This window comes from Sipha flava, unplaced genomic scaffold (genome assembly GCF_003268045.1).
Source record: "Sipha flava isolate LNK unplaced genomic scaffold, YSA_version1 52319_pilon_pilon, whole genome shotgun sequence".
In the NCBI taxonomy this organism is placed as follows: domain Eukaryota; kingdom Metazoa; phylum Arthropoda; class Insecta; order Hemiptera; family Aphididae; genus Sipha; species Sipha flava.
Genome location: NW_020273483.1, coordinates 1 through 12,790, shown reverse-complemented (window position 1 = coordinate 12,790; position 12,790 = coordinate 1). Strand labels below are relative to the sequence as shown.

Genomic DNA, 12,790 nt, shown 5'->3' with positions numbered 1-12,790 from the left:
AGAGGATACCTTCTGTAAACATAACAAATTGTTTTGTTTGTTTACACACAATATAAGATATCATTCACTCGGTTACATAGTATTATATTACTACGAGCTTTATTCAATATGTCATACTGTCACTACGTAGGTACCAATATATTTTAGCACACGCGGAATAATTAAACCCCAAATAAAAAATAATAATTTTTAAGCGTAATGTGTCGTTTAGTTTTTTATCTATACTTTATAAGCAATGTATGTGTTATATGTATATAATTGCCATGTTATAGTTATTTTTAGAATATTAAAACTAAAGGCATGTAATGTATACACTTATATTTATATAAAATTACATTTACTGCGATATACCATATTCAATCGTTTCAATTCTATACAATTAACGAATACTACGATATGGCATAAACAATATATATCTACATATTTATTAATTACATTTAAAACGTTTAAACGCAAGTACTCGTATATTTTATAAGCCATATAGTCGTAGTATACATAAATTGTATAGAATCGAAAGTCTGAATATAGTTTATCTCAGTAAAAGTAATTTTATATAAATATAATTGAATATGTTACATGACATTAGTTTTAATATTCTAAAAATAATTATTACAAGAAAATAATATATATATAACGCATAAATAATAATATTAATTAATTTATTTTTATTTATTTTAATTATAGTTATTTAATTATATTATTTTATATACACGCATGTACAGGAAAAATAAACAGAAGTTTTTAATTGAAACTTAAAATGCAATATATTCTTTTAAAAGTTCGACTTCTTCAAATTCTAAAAAAATTAGTGCCTAAAGTTTTAGAAATATTAATTTGTATTAGATACCTTTACTTGAGTAAAACATATATGCAAAGCTATAATTGAAGAAAAAATACAAGTCTCAAATACTATAGAGCTTAGAGCAATATTAGTAAATTCATGTATAGTATTACGTAGGTGTAATGATTTATATAAATTCGAATATACAAATTATTTATAGAAGGGATGGACAAATTTGAGTTCATCGAAGGTTTTTAGACCTTTAAAATCTAGTGGTCCAAAAAATGAAAACTAAAGCCTATTTACACAACACGTATACGATACAATGGTCACGGCATAGCTATAAAAAAAAAAGTATTAGCTATGAACATGTCATATTTAGACATGTCTTAGCAATCAAAATATAAATTACTACAATAGTAGATAAAAATTAATATCAACATTCTATAAATGATAGAATGTACTATATTAATTATACTATTTTAATACAATATTAATACATGTGCTTTTTAAATCTAAATTAAAAACTAAATGAAACATTTAGTATGAAAATATTTATTTTAAAATTATAGTTTTTTTTGTAAAATTATGTGTCTAGTAATATAATATACGAGTATGTACCTACATAATATAGAGTGCAATTTTACAAATTTATAATTTTAACAAATTATAATTTAATATTTTACCATATTTTTATTTTAAAACACTACAATTTATGATTCATTATTATCACTGCCGTAAAATTATTATATACATTTTAAATAAAGTAAATCTAAATATATTCTTTTGAACTGATAAATCCTTAGACAAGGCACTTTCTCTAGCGTGGATTAAGTTTTTTCTATTAGGCAGGTTACCTATCATAGATTAAAAAAATAATAATATGCAAATAATGAATTGTATAATGATAAATGGTTAAAATAAAATAAAATATATCGTTAGATTATAAGTTCATAAAAGTAAAATTATTTAAAATTGAAGATCAGTGTTGTAAAATACTGAAGAACAACTACAAATTATAAACTGTTCAGTGTACTACTTATGTCATCATGAAATACGATATTCATATTTATATTTAATACATCATAAGCCATTACACGTTTTAAGAATAGTCATAACTTAAAAGTATGATTCTGAACGATGTGTATATTTTAAATTTGCGTACTTCGATCACTCGTGTTTTAATTTACGTGATCTCAAATAAAAATTGAAAATCATTACGTAGACCTACAATTTCGATTTACATCGAAAACTCATTAATCACTTACCTCGAACAAATTAATTCAAATCGTTCCCGATTTTGATAAAATAATTATTATTAATTAAAAATATACTAATTATTCACCATATTATACGCCTCATATGCTTATCTATCGGAATAAAACACATATAGGCTTTAGATAAATATTATTTCTGCGAGTAATTTTCATGACTCATGAAACATGAATATATCTATAAATAATATTAATTATTTTAATTAAAAAAAAAAAAAATTAACAATGAGTCAATATTATATAGTAATTAAATAAAATTTAACACTCTATTAATCTTCTTATATAATAACTAAACAATTCTTAATCGTCTCCTCTGGTTTTATAATTGTGTAAGAGTGTCATACAAAAAAAAATAAATTAAAGTGTAAGAGTGATAATTTAATAAGACAATTCGATTTATGAAAAGTATTCCTTTATTTGAGTTGTGTCCGGTCTGGAAAAAAATATAAAGATAAATATTACGAAGAAATAACACAAATTACGTGCTCTAAACTCGGAGAATTTAGTCGAATAAAACACACATAATAGCATGTAATGCCAGTCTGACCAATCCAGTCACCCGGCCATGGACGGGGGCCCAGAATTTTTAAGTATATAAGGGCCCATCGCCAAAATGCAAAATTAAAGATTTCTTATGGATACTAAAGAAAACAACGTGTGTGATTGGCGTTGCGTAACATTTTCGTACAACTACTAAATTACAAGTTTATTAAAAAAACAAATATAAACGCTTAGTGCAGCGGCGCGCAACCTTTTTTTGATCCACGGCCCTCAAATTAATTTATTTCGATTAGACCACGTCCTTCCTACCAACATTGTATAAGTGTTTAATATATACTTATTTGATGAATACAAAAATGTTATTCATATAAATAAAATCGTTAATTTTAGGCAATTTTAAAGTTTCCTTAATTTAAATAATCAATACAAACTTAATATAAAACATAAAAAAAAAAAAAAACAAAATTAGAGTTTTATCAAGTCTAAAATATATGTATAAAGTTATATAAAATAATATATAGTATATAACTTTTTTATTTTGTGTTAAATGATTGGCAACCTTCTTATAAAATGTGGTGACCACCTAAGTGGTCGTAATTCTCAGGTTGCGCATTAATGGCTTAGTGGACGAAACTAAATACTATTTTCATGTTTTTTTTTTGAGTTTTTTCACACAGTTAGATAAATAATCAGATAATTGAAAAAAATAAACTTCTTAATATACCATCTTCCCGAGTGTATTATGTATCGAAAAAGTTATTACAAAATAAAGTATGTTCGAGTACAAACTATACCGAAAATCATCAACGGATTGAATTTACACCTACTTTTAATAATATTTCTTGTACACATAATACATATATTATATGCCTACATGTTTGGCCTCTATGATAAGCAATTTAAAACATGCAACGAAAAATGCTCATATTATTTTTAATAATCATAGATATCAAATAAAATTATCAATAACGCCTTACGAAAAACAAAAATAAATAAAAATGTTGTACTTATTTAAAAGCAGCATTTGATTAATTGTTAAAAAGAATATTTAATTACTTAGGTACACATTTTAAGGTAGTTATGATTTTCTAAAATGTATTCCGTAATTATTTGGCTTGGTACTTAAGTATATTTTTTTTATTTAAAATGTTAATGTTCTGACCCACCAGATACTCGGTAAGATTTCATGCCTGTCCATAAGTTTGACCGTATTAATAGAAATTATGGTTGAAAAACAAATACATTTCTTGCGTTGCTCAGATTATATAAAGTAGCTATAATTATCTAATAATTAAATGTATATGTTATGGTTAGTCTTCGAAGAATCTTGAAAAATTATCTGCATTAGACATAACATTTTCTGAAATAATTAGACTGCATTATTTTCTACATTGAGCATATGCCATATAAAATATATATTATATATAATATAATCGACTTATAAAATCCGTTTGTATAAAATGAGACATAATCTTTTCTTTCATTTTATTTTATTTGTAGTTCCATAATATGATGTCTCAAAATTAATTAACAAAAATCTATCAATAGACAATAATTATAAACAACTGAATATGTATTTATTTATTATTAATTAACAACCCGTACCTTTTGTGATAGTTTTTTGGATAAATTATAAAATACAATTTAAATTTAAATAACAATTGGTAGTAAACATAATAAAAAAGAGCGAGACTCCTAAATTGGACGAAATACAAGAGTGAATGAATGGCATTGCTATATCGATCTTTTAACTTAAAACCAATGTACATTGCTATCGAAAAAAAGGATTCTGAATGAAAAAAGTCCACCCGATCAGATTATATTTCTAAAAATGTTTGATATAGTGGTATAACCAAAATTCTAAATTAGGTAGGTTGATGTTTCAATATACTAACTTATACGAAAAAAAGACATCGACAATTGCAGATGTCTATAAAGAGCACAAATTTCTTATAAATATTTTGAAACTACGAAATATCTTAAAAATGCTTATTTATATAAGTACTCGCTGAATGTTTTGAATCACTATACGATTAATATTTGTAGGATAAAATATAAATAATTAGTATAATTCAATGAAAATTAATTGAAACATTCGATTTTATCAAAATTTCATTTTATAACACTTATTTTATTATTCACTTTTTATTAATTTTAGCGATTTATATTAATTACTATTAATACTCGTATTTAGATTTTTTTTTCGGTATTAAGAAAATATTATGAAAAATCTTGTAACCAATTTTTAAGTCTATAGTATTAAAATTGAAAAGAAAATTTTGTCTATAAAAATATAACAGATTTTTGTGATTTTTATCGTCCTGTCAGCATTTAATATTCAAAAAAAAAATATTTTTTTATAAGCTCAGTAATTTATAAATTAGTCATAGATAAGTACGAGAAACTTTGTATTACATTTTCAAAACTTTTTATCTATCCAAAGTTACTTTATTGACATTCTCGAAAAATACTAAGAAAATATAACATTTAAAATAAGTTCTAAAAATAGTTCCAAAGAGGTAAAATTAAGAATCTTTGTGACTGGAGTATAATCATAAAGAAAGCATTGAATTCCTTGAAAAAAACTTGTATACCTCAAGAATTTATATTTAAATAATAGCTAGATTACTGAACCAACTAGATAGCAACTATAACATTCTATAATAATACAATGAAAATTATTTAAGTACTAAAAAAAATGCAAAAATAAAAGTTATAATTACTTTTATTTGAAATATTCGGATATGATATTAAGGATTAAGTATATAGGTTGAACATGATATAATGTTTAGTCGATAAATGCGTATTCATATTGAGATATTCATATACATGTGTATATTCTATACTATTTAATTTTATATTATTTTAAATTAACTGTAATTTATTGTTTTATATCGATTATCGGAGTAAACAAATCATTAAATGATTTCCTTAAATAATTAAACGATTCGTTATTATAATATAACATCCGATGAGTAGACCAGAGAAAATTATTATAAACAATCTTATAATAATATCAGTCATGTCCCACATAATAATAATAATAATAATAATAATAATAATAATAGTATGATCGAAACTGGCTATGCAGGGTCTTGTCCATGATATAATTAAATTAATGTCGATTTATTTACATCGTAGTCCTGTTAAATAAACATATGTGATATAACGTAAACCCAGTGGCGAATTAACCTACAAATAAATTAAGCATCTTAAAAAAAAATTGGCCCGTAGAATTTTTGTTTTTTGTATTGAGAATATTCAAAATCTATAGATTTACATACAAACTCGACGATTAGACTAGACCCGGTCGAATATTTTTTAGACAGTATGTATCAAATTATAATACCGTTTATCGAAGACAAAATTAGACTGGCAGAAACAGTCATACTACATTCGAATTTCAGTTGAACTCATCAAAATTACATAGTATACCTACATACGTAAATGTATTTCTGTGTATTTTGATTTAACGTTCCATAAGAGCATTTTTTCAAATACTAAATTTATTAATTTTTCATATACAATGGACGGTGTATAAAATGTTATTGAGACGTATGGTATCATGGAAATTTATAAATATATTACTACGTGTATCATTATGTTATCAAAACTAAATTAAATCCAACAAACGTTATTTTTGTTTGTTCTCGATTTTATTTCAAGTTGCTATCAAAAATTTTAATGGACATAGGAATCAAAGAAATACAAGAAGGATTCAACAATATGTTTAAAAGGTATTCAAAAGATTTCGCTAATGATTTTACAAATTAATTTAAGCAGTTTTTATGTTATTCGATAACGTCTTTATTGTTTATTACTACGAACGAAAATAAATATAAGAACATTTTGTTTAACATATAAAATATGATAATTGATTTAAATAAAACTGAGAGTTATCAAAATTATTAAAAGTTATTACGCGTTTATCTTTCTCTTATGTGTACCAATTCTACTTGTGAAAGATATTTTTCCCGATTAAATTTATCCGTTAAATTTTGGAATTTTGAGCATCGAGAATAGAAAAGAGTAAAAAAGCTAGAAAAAAATAATTACGTATAGACATAGGCGTACCGGGTACGTCTAGGCACTACCCGAGAATTGTATTATATAGCTACTACTGTCAACATAAATTTATTATAAACACGGTGTAGAGGAGATTCTTATCAACACTGGTGATAAGTATGTGCAAAAAATAAATAATACACTTTTATTGTTATTATTTTTTTTTTCTGTCCATTTGATTCTGTTGTAATAGTTCTACTAAGAAAAATGAAATTAGTAAATTATCAACCAAATGGTCGCATACACTTTTTTGTAGTACATAATATTCAATTAATTGATACAATTATGAAAAATAATTTAAAGGCAGGCATGTAAAATTAATTACTAATGTGTATTATCTAGTATTGAAAGGTAATAAAAGTTGAAATGAGGGGTTTACCCCCTCCCAGTCACCTATTTAGTTATTTTCTTCTAAGGCACACCTTGAACTTGAAGTCTGCGCACGCCATATAAATGAAAAGGATAGACAAGTTAACAGATGCAACGATGACAGTGACTCAACGTAATTTTAAACATACATAGGTATAATTTATTATTTACCTATAGTTTAAAAATGTATTTGACAAGATTATATATTAAATAATATTTATATTCATAAATAAAATTATAAAAAATGAAAACGTTTTTTTTTAATCTGTAGTTTAGAAGCTTTAGCTGGTCAATAAAGCTTGAAAACTCTGTACGGCCAATTAGGCCCATCCGACTTCATTGCTTAAAGGCCGCGAAGTATTTGATCCGGCACTGCGTACACCTAATAAAGAGTACCTAATATCTAATCAACGTTACACGAGACGGTACTCGGTGCTCTGTTATCGGCCAATACGTCATTGGAACCGTCAAAGTTCGACGCTCTGCAACGACGTACACATTAAATCGAAACAATCGAACAAGTACACGTGTGGCCGACACGTTGTAGCGATATATGTCTCGATCGCCGACGGCCAACGTCAATCGTGCCCAAGTGTCCGCGTCAACGCGTTACCTACGTCATTAAATACGGTATTGACTTGTCATTGTCTGTAAAAATAAACGGAACCACGAGGTATCGCGTGGTTCTGTTTCATTTCAGCGAGTGTGGAAACGGTACCAGGACGTCACGAACACACGTCGGCGACGGCGGTATGATAAGGCAAATGCGGTGCCCCGAACATTGGGAACCGTGGGCGAAGTCCAATGGAGTGTTCTGCGCATCCTGCGACTTGCGTCCGGGTCGAAAATTTAAAATTGCCCTCATACGCGTCTTTAGTTTAAAAAAAAATTATAAGTGTTAGACATTATTTTCAATAATCGTCGCAAGCAATTAAGGGACGTTGAAGTTTTTTGCAAATAAAATATGCAACATTGACCATTGTAGTTTTTACCTTAAAATGTAAATTTTTCAATTTTGCGCCCTTCTAGGAATCGCGCCGGGGGTGTAAGCATCACTCGCTCCCTCCCTTTATTGTGGTCCTGGTGGGGCCTATTGTTGCCGTGAAAGTGATGGGTATAATCGAACGATTTCAATAATCGAATTATTAGTATTCGAGATATTTTTATAATCGAGATATGTCTCGAAATAATCATTCGAAATGTTTAATTGAAATATAATATATAAATATAAACATAATATCATTTTATTTATAAACGTTCTGAGAAATTGTTGTTTTGTGGTTGAGTAATTCAAAAATTATAGGTAATATAAATAACTAAGAATAACTGTATACCTATCAATATTTGTCTAACAACCAGTCCCACGATTAGCACGAGTCGAAAATATTAAGACTCAAAGTGAACAACTAGTATTTACTTATTTGATTATGAAGATTAAAAATAGTATTCCTTCCTCACTCCTTCATTCCGTGAAAATCATTCGAAATTGATAATCGAGATATCTCGATTATGTCCATTACTACCGTGAAATAATCACGACGACGTCACGACGTAGCGTTGTGGAGAAACGATCCAACGTACGTCGGTCTCCATGCCGAAACCCGCGAAAATAACCTAATGCGCGGGTTATGTTTTCAGTCATCATGCTCGCCAACGGGATGTAAATTGTTTTACATTCAATTGGTACTTTCGTCATCGGATTCGCACTAGAGATGTGTCGTTCACGAGCAAACGGGTCACACTTGTGAACGAACCCATCCGGATTGCAAAAACATAAAAAGTAGGTCAATTCGGTCATTCGTTTAATTCGTTAATTCGGTCAATTTCATTCTCGTTTATATTGCGCTGTTTGTAAACGAATCGACCCGAAATCTGAATAGTCAATAAAAAGTCTATAAATTAGGTGCGTTATTCAAAGAATTTTCAATGGGTGACCAACCATTTTTTTTTTTTAAATAGTCAATTTATAATGGTATGATATACATAAACGCATAATATGTATATTATGTATGATGATAGTATTTCACGTTCGCTTCGCATAATTTCACCCAATCTTTCAAAATACTATCAACTAGGTGATGAAATATTTTCACTGGGCGTCATTTGAGTCGCCTAGTTAAACAGTTTAAAAATTGCTCTGCTTTCATTCGTCCGATTTTGTTTTGATTGCCGCGAATATACCGTTGTTATAGACTAGTTAAAATTCCAAAAACATTTTATAAATCGTAATTCGGTCATGACTCAATCGTTTCCATATAAAAATCAAATCAATTCGTTCAACGCGATCGCACGGAATGAACGAGAACGCTCGATCTAACGGATTTTTGTTTCATCCGGTTTTATGCAGAATTAATTATGCTTTAGTTCGTTCGTCGTCTAATGAACGGATCTTTTGAACGACCCATATTGACCGTCTCCAAGGCTCTCCGCGATTCGGACGCGACACGGTTGAAAAGCGATATGTGCGATTTAAGGTCCACCGAAACGATAATTCGGTCGATCGGGTCAATCGCGTGACTCATTTTTGATGTTTTGTTTTCGTTTAAATTAGTATTAAATTTCAAATCGCCTAACAATTCGCGCGGTACGATAGCCAGACGACTAACAACTGCCGGTCGCGTCGTCATCAAATCACGTCGTTAGCGGTCGTAACGAAAAATCGCGTAGCGCCCCAGACTCGCACACCGAGACAACAACGGATGACGCGATAACGACGCGCCGCCGCCGGTATTATCACGGGTCGTACGCGCTGATGTACGTGACGTTTCGAAACGTACCGTTCGCGCCGTCGTCACGTCATTGCCGTTCGCTATCGGAGTGAGCGAAAGGGAATGAGAGAGAGGTGATCGTTAACGGGTTATCCCCACCCCTCGTGGCCCGCTCATACACACGCTTCCGTTCCGACCCCTTCCACGGCACGTATTTCTGTTCGTCGTTGCCGGACAATAACAATACATCGCGCACCATAGATAACGCGTAATGCGAACCGATTAATTTAACAATTATCGTTCTGCTATTGTTTAGGCCGTGCCCGTGCTCAGTCGGACGCGAAGCAAGTGCGACGCCGACGCGGTTGTTCTCGATCGTCGTTCACTTCGCGCGAACCGTTCGTCCCTCTGGAACATCCAGCACCGTCCTTACCTGCCCGTAGCCAACACGTTCTGCTGCCCCCGGACCCCGTAGTACGAAAACGTGCGCTGGTCTCGCGATGCGTTTGAAGGATCATGATGGGTAAGAGACGCGCGCGGCCGTGCCCAGCTCGTCGTGTTGTTTAACGGTTTTCATTTATGCTTTTGTTCCTCAGAATGCGCCGCTGCTAATAGAGTCGCTGACGACGCGATGGTCGCGAGCCTACAGTCCAGGCGCAAGGCCTTGGAGGCCAAGATCACCGAAAAGAATCGTGAACTGAAACGGTTATGCATACAGGAAGCAGAGTTGACAGGCAGCTTACCGCCGGAAATACCGTTAGATCCTGGCGAAACGCCCCCTACGTTCCGCCGACGGGTCGGAACATCGTTTACTTATCCGGAGAATTTGATCAACAAATTGAAATTCAAAGAGGTGCGTTATGGGATTCTTATCGTTCTAATGATTGCGCAGGCTTCATAAGGTTTTTTTCTTATCGTTTGTCAGGAAGAGTCGGTCGCTTCACTTGAACTTGAGTATAAAATCCAAAAAGGAATCGCTGAAGCAGCACTGGGACTTGCAAATGATGAGACTGCTAATAAATCTGTTAGACGTAAACATAGAATGATGTACCAACAAAGTCAACAACGATTGGCTGAACTTGAAACAAGAATAAATCTGTGCAACAATCAAAAAGTAAAAAAGAAGCCTCGTCCTGAAAGCAGTTATACAACAGGTAATATTTTGTTTTCTTTTATTGTCTATACTTCTTAGTTAAGTAACTTTAGTTTTTACCCCATGAATATTTCTTTCAACTTTAATTTTTATATTTTGAAATATGTTAAATATTTTAAGAACTCTAAATATTCCAATTTAAGATCAAAACAAAGTAAAATTTTAATAATATTTCATTATTAGTTTATTTCTTTATATTAAAAGACATAATTTTTTGTCTTGGGTCTTTTTTTTTTCTTTTTTAATGATTTATGCATGTGTGTTAATTACTTTTTTATTTATTTTTATTGCATGCATGTGTTGTAATATTTAAAAAAAATAAATTTGTTATTTTTTTTTAGACAGACAATAAAAAATATATAATAGATGGATTATTTTGTGTCGCCTGTTGTATTGTACTATTATTTTTCAAAATATATTTTAAAATATTAGTTAAAATTAAATTTATACTATATTGCAAACAATTAGATAAATAATTCCAAAAAAAATCATAGTTAAAAGTTTTCAAACAATTATTTTTTAATGAACATGTAACTCTAATGTAAACTTAACATTTCTCGTAAATCGCTCTTAGAAGCATTATAAAATTTCAGATTTAAATAGATGTACGGCTATAAAATTTTTATTTATTATTCAACAGCCATAAGGATATCCAGTACTTCAGTTATCTATGTTACATACTTGAAATTCAATATTTAATTTATCACTAGTATTTTTATATTTTTCTTAACACTTATATTTACTTTATTTAAAGTCTCTATTATTCTACTAGACTATTTGAATTATTCTGTTTTTTAATTTATTTTCGATTAATTTTTAAGAGTTGATTTCTTATTACTTCATAATCATATGTTCAGTTGTAATCTGTTTAATTTTAAATTAATTTGTAATCCAATGTTTCCATTACTTTTTACTATATTCAAAAAAATGTATAACACCCCTTCGTTCTACTCTTACTATCTACCACTATAACAAAACAAAATATTTTATCTTATATATTTTTTTGCTTGAATAAAGTCAGAAATAATGTTTTATTTTTAAAAAATAGATAAAATATATCTTTAAATTTTTAGTTGTAAATCTATATAATTTAAAATCTTATTTTTTAATATGTAAATTGTTCATTGTTTTATAATATTTATAATTATCAATAAATGCATATACTTTTAAATAAAATACAAACGCTTATATAATATATTTATAATATATTATATTATATTTAATAGTAGTTATAATTATATTTATTATGAGTGTTAATTATTTTTATTTTGGTTTTTGTTAGATTTTGTGAACAATCATTGTGTGACTGATGGTAGTTTTGTGGTACCTAAAGAACCAAATTTGTTATCTTTAAATCCAAAAGTCTTGCCTCACAAAAATAATTTAAGACAATCTCAATCTTACAACAAATTTCCTGGTCAAAGAAGTTCTCATGACTCAAGGTACTTTTGATTTAAAAATTAATTTTTTAAATAAAAATTAAATACAATTATGTTTCATTCATTATTTCTTATTAAGATTATAGTTTTGTACTTTTTAAAGAATAAATGAATTTTTAGAAAATATTATTACCTTTAGTTCAAATTATAATAATTTATTTGAAATCATTTACATAGGAACAATAATTTCAAATTGTATTATAAATGTATATAAGTATATTAAAATTATTATTTTTTTGATGGACTTTGGATACATACTTTGTTTAATGAATAATTTTTTTTTAAAATTCTTTATTTATTTCTAGGATTTCTAATACATGGAATACTCATGAACACATATCAAATTCTAATATGCAGCCAATTTTGTTGCCGAGATCAACAATAAGTCTGGATAAAGATCATGGTAATTTTTTAATAAATTATTTAGAAATGAGTTGTGTAAATAAAAATAATTTTTTTTCAGTTACTTATCCTAAAGATAATGGTATATTTTTTAATAA

General features: G+C 28.6%; 1 protein-coding gene across 1 annotated transcript; it reads left to right on the top strand.

Annotated features, from left to right (window-relative positions):
* Positions 1 to 9,791: 9,791 nt before the first annotated feature.
* On the top strand, positions 9,792 to 12,785 carry LOC112690857 (FERM domain-containing protein 4A-like; the record flags this gene model as incomplete). The annotated part of the gene is made up of 6 exons (XM_025564957.1): positions 9,792 to 10,221; positions 10,295 to 10,551; positions 10,624 to 10,852; positions 12,134 to 12,293; positions 12,596 to 12,693; positions 12,754 to 12,785. Coding segments are annotated over exons 1-6 (783 nt in total), but the record flags the coding sequence as incomplete, so codon positions are not given.
* Positions 12,786 to 12,790: the final 5 nt, after the last annotated feature.